The sequence below is a fragment of the Heterocephalus glaber genome, unplaced genomic scaffold (genome assembly GCF_053883595.1).
Source record: "Heterocephalus glaber isolate CG9 unplaced genomic scaffold, H.glaber_assembly_v1.0 deba00000943, whole genome shotgun sequence".
Taxonomy (NCBI): domain Eukaryota; kingdom Metazoa; phylum Chordata; class Mammalia; order Rodentia; family Bathyergidae; genus Heterocephalus; species Heterocephalus glaber.
The window spans coordinates 8,442,304-8,462,676 of NW_028258175.1; the positions used below are offsets into that span (position 1 = coordinate 8,442,304).

General features: G+C 43.4%; 1 protein-coding gene across 2 annotated transcripts in view; it reads left to right on the forward strand.

Moving 5' to 3' along the window:
* Positions 1–11,227: 11,227 nt before the first annotated feature.
* Tnfrsf17 (TNF receptor superfamily member 17) overlaps positions 11,228–20,373 on the forward strand; it is a 37,929-nt gene continuing 28,783 nt past the window's right edge. The window contains exons 1-3 of one of the 2 annotated variants that reach the window (XM_021237510.2): positions 11,228–11,492; positions 12,049–12,176; positions 13,726–13,864. In XM_021237510.2, the coding sequence (XP_021093169.1) occupies positions 13,862–13,864 (3 nt within the window). In that variant the 5' untranslated portion in view covers positions 11,228–11,492; positions 12,049–12,176; positions 13,726–13,861. The remainder of the gene's footprint in view (positions 11,493–12,048; positions 12,177–13,725; positions 13,865–20,373) is intronic. The other variant, XM_021237511.2, reaches the window with a different exon arrangement.

Genomic DNA, 20,373 nt, shown 5'->3' on the forward strand with positions numbered 1-20,373 from the left:
TTGGGAAGCACAGATAAAGAGGTTCAAGTTCTGTCTTCAAGGGGCTGATGGAAGCTTTGAGGTTTTATAGGACAGGGAAATAAAGGCCAGGATTGGGGGTTTGGATGGCTGGCAGCATAGGCAATCTTGGTCAAGCCATGGTCTTGATATCTCAGGACTGGTTTTGCGAGGTTGTCCTTATGGTTTGGGGTGTGAGGACAACCCCATTCCCTTGAGCTGACTGCTCCTGCTAGGAGGGGTGACCTCATCCTGGGGTGGTCTGCAAGGCTTTGCTTTTCTTGGAATCTGAGGTGATTGCAGATTTAAGATAATGCCTAGAGAATTCTAGGCATCACTCCAGGGGTTCTGGAAATGGATTTCTGAAATCTGGCAATTGGATGTCAGTGCAAATCCTAAAAATTACTTTAGTTGCTCTTATGTTGGCAACCTTAGTCTTGAAGGGGCATGGGATAGTTCTAGGTAAATTTAGGCTAGAAAACTTTGCATTACTAGTTTTAGAGACACTCCTTGACTAATCAACAATCAAAATTAGCCCTATTTTCCTTCAGAGTTGAAATTGTTTGCCATTTCTTTAATTTTTACCTGGATTCTATTGTTAAGGGGTTCACAATGTATATAAAGTTGCATTATTTCTAAACCAGCACTGTTTCCTAGAATTTTATGCAGTGATGGAAATGTTCCATGTCTATGCTTTGGGTATGAAGTGCTTGAAATGTGGCTAGAGAGACTGAGGAACTGAACATTTTATTTGAATAAATTTAAATTAATTTAAATAATTATATGTGGTTACTACATTAGACAGGGAGTTCTAAAACCTGCACTCCTGCTGAGTACTGGAGTGTGGGACTCCCCCCAGATTCAGACTGCTGAAGGAAGAGGCAGAAGCGTCACCCTCCTCCATGGGCTCAGCCCGTGGAATCTGCACTGTTTCAATAGAGGTGGAGGCAGAAACTCCTGCATTATTTTAAATTTTTGTTTGTGTGTGGTTCTGGGGATTAAACGAACCCAGAGCCTCACACTGAGCTATAGTGCCAGTACTTTTTACATTTTTATTTTGGAGCAAGGTCTTGCTAAATTTGCCCAGGGTGCCTCCTGAGTAGCTGGGATGATGGGTCTGTGCCACCGTGCTTGGCTTTAAATAGTTATTCTGCCTCTGTCTCTCTCTCCCCCACCCACACATACACAGTTGGGTTTACCACATTAAATACAGTATATGTATAATATGACTCCACTGTATATAGCTTATTAAAGCATTCCCTCATCATCTGATTTTTCTGTGACTTACACAAAATTTTAAAATCCTACAGAATTAAGAGAGAAATATTTGCAAAATACACATCTGATGGGGCCGAGGATTTAGCTCAGTGGTTGCGGTGTCTGCCTCGCAAGTGCAAGGTCTGGAGTTTGATTCCCGGTACCAAAAAAAGAATATACACATCTGATAAGGATTGCCATCCAGAATATATTAAAAATTCCTCCAACTTAACAACAAAGTCAAGGCAATCGGCTTCTAGGGGAACTATAGCTGGCTTAATGTTGGGAGGCTGTCCTGTAAACTCACAGTGATCCTCCTGCCTCGGCCTCTCAAGAGCTGGGATTACAGGCGTGCATCACCATACTCAGCTAGTAAATTTTTTAAAAAGAAGACAGGAAGATTTTTAACACTGTCCCCCTTTTTTTCAGTAGTGGGGATTAAACTCAGTGCTACCTCCTGAAAATAACACTGCTTAGAGTGGCTCTTGCTGACGTTGTTTATAAACTGCTTCTTGCGTAAATAATGTATGCAAATCTCACAATTGTAATTGCCCAGATCACAATTACAATGAAATCATCATACAAATACTGTGATGAATCAAATCATTCTTTGTGGCAGTAACCTCAATTGTCATTGTTATCATTCCGCTCTGGGGTTATTCTGAAATTGTGAGCTGGTTGATTAACACAGCCACCTGTGTTTGGTTCCATGCCAGCCTCTGGTTTGGGCACAGTTTTTTTCCTGAGCTGGTCAGTTTCATAGAGTTCCTAGTAAATTCCCACTTTTTACAAAAAGCATTTCAATACATAGTAAGGAAGAAAAAATTGAGGTTGGCCTGAGAAAGTCAGGTTAGCATAACAGAGGAGGTTGCAAAGTTAACAGCAAGCTGGAAAGTATCCAACACACCCCTTCTTTGAATGAATACTACCTTTATAGTTGTTAAGACAATTTATTCTACAAAATCTATTGTAAATTATACTGCCTTTTTCATTTCAGTGCCTGTGACTTCATTGCTAATGTGCAGAAAAAGCTTTTCTAAAAATATATCTGTTGTATGGGCCAGGGATTTAGCTCAGTGGTACCACGTCTGCCTCACAAGCACGAGGTTGTGAGTTTGATCCCTGGTACAAAAAAAAAATGTATATCTGGTGTAGATGAAGGAGCAACTTGTGATGTATTCTGTATTAGTCTCTTTCCCATTGCTGGGACAAGACACCCAACAACACGTGCAACGTAAAGGAGAAGGGTTATTTTGGCCCACAGCTTTTCAGTTGTTTCAGTCTATGGTCAGCTGGCTCCCAGGCAGACATGCATGGAGAAAGGCCTGGCAGAGGCAGCCAGGAAGCAGAGAGAGAAGGGAGGTGCCAGAGCAAAAACACCCTTCCACGTCCTGCCCCAGTGACTCGCCCCCACCTCTGAACGTGAGACTTTGGGGGGACATTTTAGATCTAAGTCGTAACATTTAATGCAGTGGATTTTTTTTGTAGTGCTGGGAATTAAACTTCACTTGAGCATCTTGTTAATGTGCTATTGGCCATCTGTATTACATTCTTTGGAAAAATGTGTATTCAAGTCCCGATTTTAAATCCCACTTTTCTTCCCCAAACTTTTTTTCCAGATATTGAGGGTTGAGCTGAGCTAACCTCAATGCTCCCTCACTCTATTCCTTTTCTGCAATACTGGGAATGGAAAACAGGGCCTTAGTCCTGAGCCTCCTGCTACCCCTACTCCCACTCTTTTTGAGAATGGGTCTTGCTAAGTGTCTAAATTGCTCACCCTCCTAAGTAGCTGAGATTACAAGTGTGTGTGCTGCCATGCCCAGCTCCCCCAAACTTTTTTTTTATGTCAAGGTATCTAATTTTGTGTCATCTTTTTAGTGATAGCTAAATAGCATTCCATTGTTTAGATGTTTTACATTTTATTAGGCCAATTTCAAATGACAGGACATTTTTTACTCTTTTAACATGATAATGAACATTCTTGTTTTGTTTTTTTTTGGTACTGGGGATCGAACTTGGGACCTTGCGCTTTCGAAGCAGGCGCTGGAACCACTGAGCTAAATCCCCGGCCCATAATGAACATTCTTTTTCTTAATATATGCATATATTTTAATTTACACATAATTTAATTTACGTATAAATTACACATAAATTTACACATCATTTAATTCATATATAAATATGTAATTATACATATTTATAGGGTACAGAGTGGCACTTTAATACATAAAAACAAGATTAGGATAAATTTACATATCTGTCTCCTGAGACATATATTACTTCTTTGTGTTGGGACATTCAAAATTCTCCTTATTAGCTAGCTATTTTGAAATATTTGATTAATTATCGTCAACAATAGTTATACTGTGCTGGAAAACATTACCCATTATGTCTCTTATCTCTGGGTGAACATTCTTGTAACTAAGTCTTTGCAGATTTCCTTAATTCTGTAAAATAAGCTTATGGATATGAACTTCTGAATGAAAGAATCATCTTTTTTTTGTTGTTTTTTTGGTACCGGGGATCAAACTCCGGACCTTGGAATCATCTTTTTTAAAGCTTTTTTTCTTTCTTTTTCAGTACTCTAGATTGAACCCAAGGCCTTCACATTGAGCTAATCCCTAACCTTTTTTAAATTTTGAAACAGAGTCTTGCGGAGTTGCCCAGGCTAGGTGGAACTTTCTATCCTCCTGCCTCAGCCTCCCAATTTTTAAAGCCTTTCAAGCCACATTTATCTAGTCTCCTGGGAGTAGGAGTGCGGCTTTCCTGGCTCTCTCATGGTAAGAGAGGGGTGATGTATTAGTTCAATGCTCAAAAACACATTTTATGCCTCACCCCCTATAAATATGACATCCTTTATCTTTTGAGTTTAAGTTGCTTTTGTCAGATTATCCCAGCTGGTGAGTGTTATCCTCACGACTATTACCAAACACTGCTAATGTTACTAAGATAATAAATAACAGCAGCAAAGTGAGACAGGGAACAGGATCATCTTCATTTCCAGCCAGGCAATTAGTCTGTTTATAATTGCCTGGTAGAAAGGCTGGCTGATTTCCAATTAGCAAACCAGACAAATAGTACTTATTTGAAATCTTTGTTCATAATAAATTTAATGTTTTCATAATTTTATTTCTAACTGAACGTAGATTTGAAGAACCATAGCTTGCCTGCTAGTTTGTGACACTTCCTGGACATGATTTACAGCATTGTTATTGGCCAATTATTTCTGAAGATACCTCGGGTGTTTGTCTCCACTGACCCATCTCTTTCACAGGGAAGACTTGCGTAGATCTGGGCAGACATTTCAATGAAAATGGATCTTGCTTTTCTTGTGTTGATTTGACATTTCCGTTATTTATTTGCATCACTTGTCACTAATGGATGAACCAGTTCTGCAGAGAAAACTTTAGGTCTAAACACGCAGATTCAGATAGACTTGTTTCCATCATGTGCTAGTTGTTTGACTTTGGGCAAGCTGTCAAATCTTTCTGTGTCTGACATTCTCATCTATAAAGAGGCATGACAATAATAACTTCCTTTTAAACAGATGTAAAAATGCTTAGCATGCCCCATAAGATTAGTCCCTCAGCAAATATTAGCTGTCATATTTATTGCCATTATTATCATCATTGTGGTCCCTGCCTTCGGGCCTTCCCTGAAAGAAATGGCAGTAGGACATCTGAGAATGCAACCTGGGCATGGTGGTGTACGTCTATAATTCTAGTACTCTAGGAGGCTAAGGCAGAAAGATCACAAGTTTGAGCCCAGTGTAGGCAATTCAGCAACTTAGCAAGACCCTCTCTTAAAAAAAAATAAATAAAAAGCATTGAGGATGTAGCTCAGTGCAAAAGCCTTGAGTTCAATCTCCAGTTGAGAGAGAGAGAGAGAGAGAGAGAGAGAGAAAGAGAGAGAGAGAGGCAGAGCTATACCAAGAACTGTGTTTGTGATAAAATTTCTAGTTCTGCTAATCTTATTCTGGGTTGTAGTTTCCCTACACCAGGGACAACTGAACAACTGAACTTGTTTTGAACATATTCAGGATTTCTGAGGCCTGCAGGGAATGTACCTTATCAACCCTCAGTCTCTATGTGGGTCAACGGAAGGAGAGCTCAACAGCTGGCCTCGAATGCATTCTGATGCATTCCCTTAGTAGACCTGTGGAATATTGTCCAGGGATTTAGCCACTTGTGGTTAGTGGTGGGGCACACCACTAGCATTTCACATGCTCCTCTCTATTTTGCTTGACTTCTTCCTTCTTTGGAAGTATTCCTATCAAGTTTTCTGAAATAGTGGCCCTAGATGGTTCTCCTTTCCATGGATGATTGGACTGAGGTGGGCTTCTGGCTCAGAAATTGCTAGCAATGGGTCCCGGGAGCCATTCTTATAGGGAAGAATTCTTGCTTGCCTCTGCCAGCTCTGGGCACAGTAGGTAGTTCTGCCATTCCTTGCTTATAGAAGTATACTTCCTTATAGAAGTACTCCTTCAATCTCTGCCTCCATTGTCACAGAGCCTTCTCCCTCGTGCCCATGTCCACATTTCCTCATCACTAGATTCCAACCCATCCTGTAATAATGTGTGTGTGCTGTTGCTTTGGGTTAAGATTGACAGACTGCAGGTGACATCCCCAACCTGATTCAGAAGAATAGTCCGTGGAGCGGATACAGCCAGCATCCTTTGGCGGGAAGGAGCTGGTTGTGTCCAGTGAACAGCCAAGGGCAAAATGCAGTTGGAATGGACTTCAAGAAGGACTTGAGTTAAAATCAGTCCTGGGGCTCCAGCCTCCTCTGATGAAGCAGATCCTTCCCTCTGTGCCCCATTCTTCCATGGGGCAGCGAAAGCCCAGGACTACCCAAGTGTTCGGTTTTTAAAGAAAGGCCAGAAATCTAGACTGTAAAAATGTAAAATCTCCCAATTTTTCAATGTTACTAACAAACTCACTTCACAAGGGCTGTCCCACATGAGCTGTGGTCTGCAGTAGAGGAATGTGGCCAGAGCCTGGCAGATGGGGAGCAAGGATATTAACCCCCAGCCTCTTCCCTCTTGGGCTCTCCTCTGCCAGTTTAGAACTCCTACTGGCTGAACTCAGCTGTAAGGAAGAGGGCAAGGATCAATCCCTGTGAGGAAGTGCGAATCGGTCAGCATCCCGAAGCAGGAAGCAGGATAGTGTAGGTAGAGAGTGGAACTGAATGGAAAAATAGAAAGTATTCAGCAACTGTAACTGTCCTTTGCTACAAAGTAGAACTTTCTAACAACCCAAAGGATGGAATGCATTACCTGATAGAAGAGAATGGTGTTTGTAGATAATCTGGGGTCAGCCTGCTCAGACACCAACTGGGAGACTGAACTAGATAGATGACCATTAAAGGATTCTCGGAGTGAACAGTTCCATGAAACCTGTTGCTGCTAGCTATTCTTCTGCTGTATCTTAAGGTGGGACAATGGTAATCATAAAAACAATAACCAACACCACTGTACCTGCTAACATGTAGTTAACATGTAATGTAATGCAGTTCTCATGAGAGAGGAGACACCAGTAAGAGCCAAAGCCTGTCAACCTTCCTCTTTGCTGATTTCCAGTCCTATATCCAAGGGACTATGCCCAGGCATTGGCATGGATCACCTTATTTATTCTTCATAACAACCCTATGAAGCTGCTACTTTTATTGGTCCAATAGTTTTTTTCTTTTTTTGTACCAGGAATTAAATTCAGGACCTTGCACTTGCAAGGCAGGCGTGGTGCCACTGTGCTAAATCCCCAGCCTTCACTGGTCCCATTCTAGAGATGAGTAAACTGAAGCTTAGGAGGAGGTTCAGTAGTTGCTAGAGGTCATACTAATAGAAACTGAAAAAGCCAGGAATGGTGGCACGCACCTGTAATCCCAGCATTTAGGAGGCTGAGGTATAAGGATCACTGTGAGTTTGAGGCCAGCCTGGGCTACATAGCAAGACTCTGTCTCAAAAGACCCAAACAAAACAAAACAAAAAAACAAAAGAAAAAGGGCCAGGGATTTAGCTCAGTGGTTCTGGTGCCTGGCTAGCAAGAGCAAGGTCCCAAGTTTGATCCCTAGAACCAAAAAAGAAAAAAACCCGAAAGAAAGAAAGAAAGAAAGAAAGAAAGAGGCAGAGCTGGGATTTGAACTGAGGTTTCTGTAGTAGATTGAGAAGATTGAAAATCAGGGAAGTGTACTGGTCTTGCTAGGTCAGAGTTCTGCACAGAGCAGAGCCTTAGAATAGCAGTCATTCAGAGTGGGTCCCAGAGTTTGCTGGGCTCTCTCCATGGTGTGTGGGTGGCTCCCGGTGTCTCTAGAGCAGCTGGATCACCAGTTTCAGTTCCTCCCCACAGTGCTCAGGGTGCAATCAGCTTCTTAGTCTGTAGCTGAGTCATCTGCCAGATGAAGACACAAACAGAGCCACCTCATCCAGCTGGGGATCCAAGTGCTAGTAATAACAAAGCTGGGGTTCTGCCTGGAACAAGAATTCTCACAAGAAAGAAGACACTGGTGATCACCACAGCCTGTCAGTCTTCCTCTTCTCTGATTTCCAGGCCTGGTTTCTGCTGACCCTTGCATCTTGGCACACTGAGTGGGAACGATGCCCTCAGGGCTCCTTAACACAGATCAGCAGACACATTGTTTCTGAGGCTCCTGGCAGAACTAAGCCTCTTGGTTTTCCAGGAGAAAAGTCCCAGCTTCAATGCCACGTGGCTCACAGCGGGGAAGCACACTTTATGGTATTGTGTCTATAAAATGGGGATCATCACAGCATAAATTGCAGTGAGAGTCCCAGAGTGCCATATAAGAAGAGCACTTAGCACCATGGTTAGTACATGGTAGCCACTCAGGAAGGGTTTGTGGGATGTAAGTGCTTCATGGCATGATTCTGGAAGAGGGATTTCTTTGCTATTATGATAATCATATGATTTACCTCTTTTAGCCTTTCAGAGTGGTGAGTTATGATGGTAGATTTTCTTATGTTGAGCCATCCTTGCATTCCTGAGATAAACCCTACTCAATTATGATTATTATGGTTTGAATTGTGTCTGCCCAAAGATACGTTGAGGTCCTAACCCCCAGTACATGTGAATGTGGCTTTATCTGGAAAGAGTTTTTGTAGATATAGTCAAATTAAGATGAGATTATTAGGACGGGTGTCCTTATAAAATATCATGTGGAGTGCTGGGATGTTACACTAAGTAGTAGAGTACCTGCCTGGCACACTCAAAGTCCTAGGTTTGATCTCCTGCACCACACATACAACAAAACAAAATACAAACACCGACAACAAAATACCATTGAACACAGATACAAGTTTGACTCTCTCCATTATGGTCAATAAACTGCATGTAACAGAAAATACAACTCAAGCTTGTTGAAACAATTCATAGGATTTATTGGCTCTTACAAATGAGAAAAATCTAGAGAATGGGTGGACGTCAGGTACTATTTCATCAGGGCTCTGAACCTGCTCCTGTGCAGTTCTCTGAGCTCTGCTCTGTCCTCCTATCATGGGAAGCTCCTGGGCTTCACCTTAGTTTAGAAGAAAGACTGCTGTTTCCTTACATTTTGCTTTTAAGAGTGAGAACATGAAAAAAATGGAAACAAAGCTTTTGTAAATGGAGAGGAGAAGGGTTGAAGGGAGGGAAGGGTAATAGGAAAAAAGAAGAATTAAGATACATTATGTACATGTACAAATTCCCTATGATGGATGTGATTATTATGTATGGCAAATATGTACTAGTAAAATTTAAAAAATAAAATGAAAAATTGAAAATCACAGCTTTGAAAGATTAAAATCCCTATGCTGGGTGTGGTGGTGCATGCCTATAATCCCAGCACTCTGGGAGGCTGAGGCAGGAGGATCCCAAGTTCAAGCTCAACCTGGGCAATAATTTTAAAAAAAGAGTGAGAAAATGTTTCCATGAAAAGGTGCTAAAGCAACACTCATCATTACAGAAATGCAAATTAAAACCTCAGTGAGAGCAACCACTTCCTATCCACTAGGATGGCAATCATTAAAAAGATGAAATAACAAGTGGTGTGAATGGGGAGACACAGGAACTGTCAGTCAGGCATTGCTTGGAGAAATGAAAAATGGTGGTCCAGCTACTTTAGAAAATACTTCTGGCAGTTTACTAAATATGTAAACATGGCAATAGTGAGTTGAGTGCAGGGTAGCCTGCACAGAGTTTCTCAGAGAGGTATGTGGTTTCACTTTTGCTTTTACCCCCTTTTTCTGCTTTATTTGAACCGATTCACTCTCCAGAGCTGGTTTCTCCCATACTCGTTTGCCCCGAATTTTTCAAATAAACTTTTGGCACCATTAAAAAAAATGTAAACATAAATCGATCCTGCAATTTCACTCCTAGATATTTATGACCAAGAGAAATGAAAACAAATAGCCACACAAACACTTGTACAGGAATGTTCACACCAGCCTTGTTCATAATAGCAAAAAAGTAGCAGCAGTCCATAGGTCCCTCAACTGATGAGTGCATGAAAACAGTGTGATCTCGCTATGCAATGTAATCCTACTGAGCAGCTCAAAGGAATAAAGAACTCATTTAAACTACAAAATGGATGAACCTTCAAAACACCCAAGGCAAAGAAGCCAGTCCTAAAAGACCAAGTATTGTGCCATGCCATCTGTGTGAAATGTTCAGAAAAGGCAAGGGACAAATCCATAGAGACAGAAAGTTGAGTAGTGGTGGCCTGGGGCTGGGGTTGGGAATAGAGTTGACTATAAACAGATGTGAGGGACCTTACTGAGATGATGAAAATGTAAAACTGTGTTGTGGTGATGGCTGCACAATTTACTAAATTTACCACAAATCATTGAACTATCTGCTTAAAATGGTCAAATTGTATACTATATAGAAAGAAAAAAGAAAGAGAAAGTGTTTCCCAAAACATCCCCAGCAAATCACCCTGGTATTCACTGGGTCATGCTGTAGCTTGGGAAATGGGATTAGGGATTCTGGAAGGGGGAAGCTCATTCCTGGGCTGGGACTGTCACTGGTGACCTTGAAACACATGGGCTAAAAAAGACAGGGTACTGTCAGAAAGTGGGAAGGATGCTGGGTAAGAAAGCACTGGGTGCCTCTTTTCCCTTCAGATCAATTCAGACGGAAATCATGAAATTAGCATCTCACCCAACTGGAGGAGGTGACCCAAAGAGAAGATAGAGACCCCCAACCTGCCTCCTATCCCATGGAATACTAGATTTGTAGGAATTTCCAGACATGTCAGTGAGAAGTGTAGGCAGATTTATCAGACAGAGTTAGAAAGAGAAAACAGATAAGGGACTTCAGCTTGAGGATCAGTTTTCTTTTGAACGTTTTGAGTTCAAGCCCCTTCCTGTGTTCTGCGTACGCTTGTAAGATCAAGACAGAGACCCCTGATTGGACTTCCTCTTGGAATCCCCTGGTAACAGACCTCTATTACGAGCTTTCTCTTCTCATTACGTCCAACGAAAATCTCATAACTTCCTCCTTAGGTTTGTGACTTCGTTCCTCTTTGTTTATAAAACTACGAGTTGGGCTCACACAGAGATTAAGGCAGAGCTTGGCCCATACAGAGATTATAGTAACATCCACCTCTATTAACAGGTCCTGAATTAAGGACTGAGAATTCACATTTCCTGTCCCATTAGGCCACCCGTTCTACTTCAGTACTGCAGCCCTACCCCTGCCTTCTCTGATTTGTGATCCACAGAGTGTTCAGACTTCTCTGCCCAGAATCACATGAGAGAAAAGGATCCTTGGGAGAATACTGAAAACTTAGCTTCCCAAGTGACTAACTGTCCTGGTTTTCCTGGGGTTGAGAGGTCTCCCGGGCTGTGAAACTTAATACCATAAAACCTGGGAAATACCATGTAAGCCAGGAGGGTTGGGCACCTCACCAAATACAGACACAGAAGCACCTGTGAGGAACTGATGGGTCTTGATATCAATGGCTGCAGACCGCTGAAAGTCAGTCAGCTGAGGGCTGTCTGTGAGGAAGACTCAGCACCACTTTTAAAATAGTCTGTCAGCAAAAACGTTAAATATAAACAGGCCTGTAGATCCAGCTGCCAATCCATGGGAAATACAGAGCACTGTGGGGACTGAGAAGTGATCACACTGGAAACCTTAGGGTAAATGACTCAGAGCGTCTGCAGAGAAGTGGGAAGGAGGAGAGGAGATGCAAATGTGAAGAGGGAGGCCATCCCAGCACATTCGAGAACACCTCAACCAGTTGCGGTATGTGCACATTATTTGAATCTTGATTTGAACAGAGAGAAAGAGAGAGACACAGAAATTTAAATCCTAACAGAATATTTGATGATATTAAGAAATTATCGGGGGGGGTTAGAAAGAGAGAGATTTAGATCCTGAAAACACATTTATGATATGAAAAATGGAAAAATAGAACTTTTGAAGTGAGATTTTTTTTTTCCTTTGGAGACCAGTGGCCTCTTCAAACTTCCTCAGGCCTTGGGCATAAACCGCCATCCCCATGTCTCCCGCACCCAGATGAATGGACAGAGTATGCAAATGCTGGCGCACCAAGTAGGCAAAACCCAGTCTCTTTCCACAGCAAGGGAGGGCGAGGTCTGGGTTCAGGAGAGACAGACAAGCCCGGACATGTCCGTTGTCTCCCCTCCACCACTGTGCCTGGCTGTAAAAGACCCTAAGGTTCCCCTATGCGGGGAGATGGTGATTTGTGTAGGGAGGCCCCTTCCTCTCCTCAGAGCGAGCTTTGAATAAATCCCTTTTCCTTTTTAATCACAATAAATGGCCGCCTTCGATCCGGCAGTGGTGAGTGCATAGACCTAAGTGCCTGGCAGCAGCTTCACTGTCCTCTCTGCTTGTGGGAACGCTGACTTATTCCACGACCAAACAATGAGGAGGAGGTGCCGGCCTGTGCAACCCCACGAATAGAAGGTTGGTCCTCTCCCCTCCTGCTCAGGCACTGCTCTTTGTCACAAGTAGGCCAGTGTCTCCACAGAATTCAGAAGTTCACAGATCAGCAATTCTTCCACAATTTGGGGCAAAATCAATTTTCCATTCTGCCAAATGAAAAACTTCCATCTACCTGCAGGATTATTACATAGAAGACAGACCATATAAATCCCTGAGGAGCTTTTCAGCAGAGGCCTGGCATTCCCACCAGCGGATGCAATTAGCATAATGACAGACTTGCCTGGTGTCACTTCACTCCTGCTGGCCACACAAACATCCCTCGGGAAGGGAGGAAGGCTGGGGGTGGGTGCTGCTCACCTCCCGCTAAGTGAGACACCCCTGGGCTGCTGTTACAGTGCAGCTGATCTAGGGGCCCCAGGAAGGCCACACTGTTACTCAAGGTTACAATGTCACTGGAAGGGCCCAAGAAGGAACCCGAAAGAGGAGATGGGGACCTTGACTCACCCTGTCCCCTGGCTAGGTTGCAGGTTCCCCGGCTTCGGTTACAGAAAGGCATTGCAGAACACATCCCGGAGAGGCCTTAGACCGGTCCATTACCCAGAATTAAAGTACACACTCAGGGGGAACAGAGCATAGAATGAGGGACCTCGGGATGATCTAGCCCGTGCACTCCCATTGTCTATCAGGCCATCCACTTGGTGGGCCGGGTTAGAATGCAAACCACTGCATGTGTTTGAAGTTTAGAGAGATTTCAAACACATGCAGCTGCCCACTTACTAGTGCCGCTGCCTTGATGATGGAGGCCTGAAGGAGGGGAAGCACAGGCCCAGTTTACAGGCTTACTTTATCTTTAAGACCTTAGGAATGGGCCGGGGATTTAGCTCAGTGACACTGCACCTGCCTCACAAGCGCAAGGTCCTGAGATCAATCCCTGGTACAAAAAGAAAAAGAAAAAAAGCTTAGGAATTTTTTTTGAGTGAGTTTCCTGGAAGGGAAAAAGACATTGTTACTTTGGGTAGCTGTGTCCTGAAGCTGCAGTTTTTCTTAAAGGTACAATTTCAAAGCCAGGCGTGATGGTGTACACCTATAATCCCAGCATTTAGGAGGCTGAGGCAGGATTGCCACAGGTTTGAGGCCAGCCTGGGTTACATAGAGAGTTAAAGGCCAGCCTGAACTACATAATGAGACCCTGTCTCAAAAAAAAGGTACAATTTTAAAATTATGATTTTCTTTGTGTCCTTTCTACCTACGTTTATGGGGGAGCTGTGCTGCCCAGGGAGGCTTTCTTGTTGGAAGCTCTCCATGTGGCATCGTAGAATGAAATGCTTTCTATCAGAATGGAAAATAACAGAGGCTGAGGCACCAAGGGTCATCTGTGCTCGGATGATATCGAGGTCCTTGTGAGATCTCGGCACAGCAGAGCCAGCCCTGGCTGTGGCATCAGCTGGTTATGCTGCATGCCCTAAAGACCCGGGGCACTGACGTCTCTGGCAGGTGAGCTGCATCTCTCTCATCTTTTTCTACCTCCTGCAACCCACCTACAAGGGTTTTGATTTCTTTTTCCCTATAGGAACACATTTCTGAATCATAAGAGCCTGACTTTTCCTTGAAACTTGGGGCCAGGACAGATTGTTGGAGGTGATGAGAATATTCTGTAGCTAGATTGTGATGGCTGCACAACATTGTGAAAGTACGGAGTGCCACAAATGGTAAGTTATGTGCATATTTTGCTGCAATTAAAAAGAAAAACCCAGCCAGGTATGGTGGCATATGCCTATGGTCTCAGCACTCTGGGAGGCTGAGGCAGCAGGGTCACAAGCTCAAACTCAATCTGGGCAACTTAGCAAGACCTTGTCTCAAGATTAAAAGTTTTAGAAGTGTTGGAAGGCAGCTCAGTGCAAATGTTCTGGGTTCAGTCCCCAGTACCAGACAGACACACACACACCCACACATACAAGAAAGACCCCACAAAACCAAATGTGTCAGGTGACGAATATGTTACTTAGCTTAATTCAACCATTCCCTAATATACACCTCTATCAAATATAACATTGTGCCCCATAAATATATAAAGTATATATTAGTATTTGTCAATTAAAAATAAAATACCTCTCCAAATCCCAAAACATTGTCCCCGGGTTCTTTTGGGGCCAGAGTCTTAAAGGAAGTCAAATATTACAACAGCAGAGATGGAGGAGACTCAGGGGACGTGTGGTCTACCCTTCATTCCACAGCTGAGGACGGATCTTGGGGTAGGAAAGCGATACTCTCAAGCTGCACAGGAAATGGGAAGAGGGGAGTCTGCGCTTCACCTGTGGAGCCCTGTCCTCTCCTATGAGCTTTTGGTTCTAGTGAGAGTAAGGAGTGAGGTCCTGCAGCTCATCTCTTTTCACAGTAACCAGCTCTCTAAAAGAGGTCCCCAACTTGCTGCCCTTGGATCGCATACAGCCACCTGGCATGTTTTGTTTGGCTGCATGACGTTTAACATTCTAAAATGAACTGCTTGCGTTTGGAAATGGGCCCAGTTCACATGAAAATCCAGATTCCCAGTTTTTTTGACAGAAAGCTTCGGCACCATTGTGTTCGTGTTCCCATGTGCTGATGAGCTGTGTTCTGTCCAGTCCTCCACAGTCCTCACCACTCCCCTCGCCTCTCCCGTGTTTCCCACTTATCCTCAGGCCTGTGTTTTCTTGACATTGCCTGCTTTCGCCACTCGTACCTACCCTGAGGAGGCAGGAGGACTGGCCTCCTTGCTCTGGTCCTGGGCTGGAGAGCTGTGGGTTTCTGGTCATTTTCCCAAGGAGGTGAGCACAGATGGTGCCTGGCATACACCTGGAATTCTGTGCCCCGTTCTCTTCTGCTCCCCTTATCCGGGGTCCTCATGATACCTTGGCCAGCTTTGGCTGCACAATTTGCTTCTCTGTAGTGCCTTATCTTCAAGGAAAGATGCCGGTGTAGAAACGGAGGAGAAACGAGCACAGGAACATGTCCCAAGCCTGAACTTACCCAAGGGCCTGGGGTTATGTCTGGGTGAGGACTTATGGTGATCTGTTTTTCTTTTCTTTTTTTTAGTACTGGGGATGGAGCCCAGGGAGTGCTGAGTGCTCCAGCCTTTTTGACTTTATTTAGAGACAGGGTCTCACTAAGTTGCTTCACCTGCCCTTGAACTTGTGATCTTCCTGCTTCAGCTTCCTGAATAGCTAGGATTACTCATGTGCTCCATGAGACTGGCACAGTGGTCTGTACCATGAAGTATTACTCAACCTTAAGAAGAAATGAAGTTTCCACAAGCCTTGAACTTTGAAAACACGCTAAAGGAAATAAGCCAGACCCCAAAGGACACATACTGTATGACTCCACTTTACGAGACAGGTACCTTGCATAGGCAAATTCAGAGACAGAAAGGAGATTAGGGGCCAACAGGGCCTGGTGAGAGAGGAGGATGGGGAGTTGTTGGTTAATGGGTATGAAGCTTAATGGGTTTGGGGCAAGAGAAAATCTGCAAACAGTGGGAATGGTTGCACAACACTGTGAATATAATTACCACCACCATATTGTACACTTAAAAATGGTTAAAAGGGCACTGGGGATGAAGCTTAGCAGTGGAGGGCTTGCCGTGCATGTAGGAGGTGCTAGGTCACACACACACACACACACATGCAGGCACGCACACACGCACATTATAATAATAAAATATGTTGGGTGAAGTTGCAGTTCAAGTGCTCCAGGAAGTGCCGTGTGGTACTGTGCACGGTTCTCTCCCAGGAGCAGGTACTAAATATACAGAAATGGAACCAACAGAGGAAAAGTCCTATTGTCATCTATGGCACCAGTGAGGAGGCAGGCCGCCCTTCTCTCCCAGCGCTTAATATCTACTGAGTCCTACTTGTCCCTCCAGTGTTGCCTTACCTCACTTCCCCACCATTTGCTCTCAAGCTATTTCTTATCCACAGCACTTAGCACATTTTGCAGGGTGATGCTCTGATGAATGTGTTTTCACACTTGGCTGTCAGTATCGTGACACCACGTGGGCAGGGATAGAGTCTCATTTTCTGTTCATTCAGCACTTAGAACAGGGCCTGGCAAGGCTCCCAAGAACCATTTAATGAAAGACTAGGAGTTCAAAAGAAAGCTGTGTGGGCCTTCAAGGTATCATTGGGAAGACTCATGGGCAGCCCTCGCCATGTTCCCCACTGGGATCCTGGCTGGTATTAGCTACAGTCAGTACTTTCTGCTGGTAACCACAAAAGGATTTCTATTATACAATCTTTCTGAGCCTCAGTAAAATGAGGGTTTGAGGGTCTGACATAAAACTGTTGACTAAGAGGCAGTGAGGAATAAGGATGAAGGTGCATCCTCTCCTCCATTTATTTATTTTATTTTATTTTTGGTACCGGGGATCAAATATTAATAAAGACAACATCAGTGAACTCAGGCAACATTCACTCTGATGATGATGATGATGATGATGATGATGATGATGATAAAGAAGAAAAGGAGGAAGCCACTATGTGTATTTGTTTCCCGTTGCTGCTTTAACAAGTTATCACAAACCTAATGGTTCAAAGTAACTCAGTTTTTTTCCTCTTACGGTTCTGGAGGTCAGAAGTTCACAGTGGGTTGGCAGAGCCGTGTTCCTTCTGGAGGCTCTGGGGGAGAATGTATGTCCTTGCCTTTTCTGGTTTCTAAAGGCTTCCCAAATTCCTTGGCTCCCAGTCTTACAACACATGGGTTACCACATCTCCTTCTCTGACTCTTGGATCTTCCTCTTTCCTCTTATAAAGATGCTTGTGGAACTGGGCCCATACCCATAACCCATAACAATCTCCCCTCTCAACTAAGAGATGGAGAGGGAAGGGGGTTAAATAAAAGAATTAAGATGTGTTTTGCGCATGTACCAACTCCAGTGATGAATGTAATCACTATGTACTAAATATATGCACTAATTTAAATTATTTTAAAAAATCTGCAAACCCCTCTGGAAAGTCCCTTTTGCCGTGTAAGGTAATATATTCACATGTTCCGGGGATTAGGATGAGGACCTAATTGGGGCCATTATTCAGCCTACCACCATCTGTGTCCAAAGTTTTGATTTCTAACCACTTGTCTGGAAGATACCAAGGAAAATAAATGATATTTTCTGCCTAACTACTGTGGGGGGAGGGCAGCATTCACAGGAACTACAGTGTGAATATTGTTCCCTGGAAGGGTGTGACATGGCATCCCTGCCTTCTCATACAGGAAGGAGGAAGGTTGAGAAAGGCAGGATCCCGCTAGGTTTGCAGAGGCCTTGGCATTCTCTTTTACTGATGCTTTGGGATATTTAATCTGGACTCTGAAAAGAAGGTTGTGAGTGTGAGCTTGGCTTAGGGTCTGACATAAAATTGGCGGTCAAGAGGTGGTGAGGAGTAAGAATGAAGGTGTGTCCCCTCCTCCAACTTCCCAGAGTCCTGGATAAATGACACCAGGAAGAGCCCAGAATTGTTTCTAGCTGAAGTCAAGTTTTAAAAAATCAACCTTTACATCGTACACATTTGAGATGTTCAGTGAAAGCCTGGGGCTTGCAGATCTTTCCTCAAGCTAGTAGAGCACCACTGCCACCTGCAATAGACAGGCCGTGAACAATTTCCCAGGCATCTGGAGGACAGACCTACTGTCGCTGTGTCTAGACAGGCTTCGAGAAGTCCCCAGCCCTCAGGTAACTGACTGGGTCTGGCGTGTGGTCAGGTTGAGTTGAATCACTTGGGGCGAGTTCTTAGCCTCCCAGCTGGCATTTGCCCTGGGACCCGAGGGGGCCACATGGGTCCATACAATTACCTTTCAAGATATGTGATTCTACTTCAGTAAAGATTACTTACTATGTGCAAGCTTTTGGTACTGGAAATCAAACTCAGGGCCTTGCACTTGCCAGGCAGGTGCTGAGCTGCTGAGCTACATCCCCAGCCACAAGACCTTAACTTTTATTTGTAAATTTAATCTTTTCTTTAGAAAAAAGTTTTGTTGGGCTATAATTCACATACAGTCATGCACTGTATAATATTTCAGCCGTTGACCAACCATATAAACAATGGAGGAGCAGTGGGTTGTACCATATAGCCCAGGGGGTGCTGGGCTGTATCATGTGGGTTTGAATAAATATTCTATGATGTTCACACAATGAAGTTGCCTAACATGGCACTTCTCAGAAGGCATCCCTATTAAGTAATTTATATATGTGCCATAGAACTCACTCAAAGTGAACAATTCAATAGTTTTTAGTATGTTAGAGTTGTGTAACCATCACAACAATGAATGTGACTACATTTTCATCATTCCCAAAAGAAACCCTGTACCCATCAGTGGTCACTTCCCATACTCACTCTTGAGTCCCTGGCAACCACTAATCTACTTTCTGTCTCTATGGATTTACCTGTAGTAAACTTCTTTTCTTTTTTATTTAAATACTGGAAATAAAACCCAGGGAGCACTGAGCTATATCCTCAGCCATTTTTATTTATTTAGGGGCAGGGTCTTACTAAATTGCCCAGGCTGGCCTCAAACTTGTAGGCCTCCTGCCTCAGCCTCCTGAGTAGCTAGGAATACAAGGAGTGTACCACCATACTCAACTCTCACTTCCTTCTTTCATTTACCATAAAGTTTTCGTGGTCCTTCCACATTGTAGCATTTCCTTTTATGACTAAATAATCTCCCATTATATGAAGAAATCATATTGTGGGCCAGGGATTTAGCTCAGTGGTTCTGTCGCTTGCCTTGCAAGCGCAAGGACCCTAGTTCAATCCCTGGTACCAAAAAAAAAAAAAAAAAAAAAAGAAATCATATTGTATTTATCCATTTTGGGTTGTTTCTACTTTTTGGCTGTAAGCAGAGAATAATAAGAGTATAGACAATAAGGCTGCTGTGAACATTTGTGCACATGTTTTTGAGTGGATATGTATTTTTGGTTCCCTTAAGTTTGTACCAATGAGTGAAATTGTCAGGGCTTATGATACTTTCATGTTTACTGTTTTGAGGAACTACATGTTTGTATTCCATTTTTCCAGAGAGGCTGCATCATCTGACATTCCCACCAGCAACAGAGAGTTCTAATTTCTCCACATCATTGTAACACTTGTCATTTCCTATGCTTTTTTTAAATGGCCATCCTATGTGGGTCTAAAAGCGTTTGTCCTTTAGGGTTGAGAATTGTGTTTCCCTGATGGTTAATGATATTGAGCATCTTTTCATGGGCTTGTTCACCATTTGTATCTCTTTCTTAAGGAAATTAATGTTTTTTCAGACCCCATTCTCTTTATTCGGTACGGGGGACTGAATCCAGGGTCTCATACATACTAGGCAAGCACTCTCCCACAGAGCTACATCTTCAATCCTTCTGTGAATTTTCATTATTTTTATTTTTATTTTTAAAATTTTTTTTTAAATTAAATTCTTTTATTGGTACATTGTAGGTATACAACACAATTACATCTTCTGTGCATTTTTAGATTGGGTACAGTTCATCTGGGACGGTCTCCTTAACAACAGCATGTTGCGGTTACTGCAGAATAAGGGAGGATTCACAATGGGCACTCTGAAATCAGGCAGGTGGCGCTGAATCCCAGCTTGGCTACTTCTTGGTACACAGCCTTGACCATCCCCTTTGGATCTCAGTTTTCCTACTTACACAACTCGGAAGGACATACTAGCTAATTCCCAGGTTTGTTGTGAGCAGTGAATGTCAAACCTTAGTAGACTTGGTAAGGGCTGAGCAAATGTCACCAATATTTGGAACAACATTAATGCTTACTAAAGTTTTTCTATTTTATTATGTGCACATCGGTGATCTTGTTTGATCTACTTGACCACTTTGTAAAATAGTTGTCACCATCTCCATTTTACCAGGGAGGAAACTGAGGCTCGGCAGGATGAGGTAAGACGTCCAGGGTTACATAGCGGATAGGAGGCAGAGCCTCTTCCACCCAGACCTGTCTGGCTCCCCACGTTAGCTTCAGTCAAGTGTTCAGCCCAAATCTGCCCCCTCCTGCAACTCTGCTATGCAAGTGCAACTGTGATTGAGCAAGTGCTATCAGACAGAAATCAGAGATGGCCCAGACAATTGAATCATCAACACTTATTCAGGCAGAGAAAAGATGCAGCACCCTGGAGAAGAATGAAGCTCATCTCACTTTGGGCTCGCTCTTGAGGTTGAGGGGCTGCAGGCAGTCTTGTGGTCTTCCTCTTC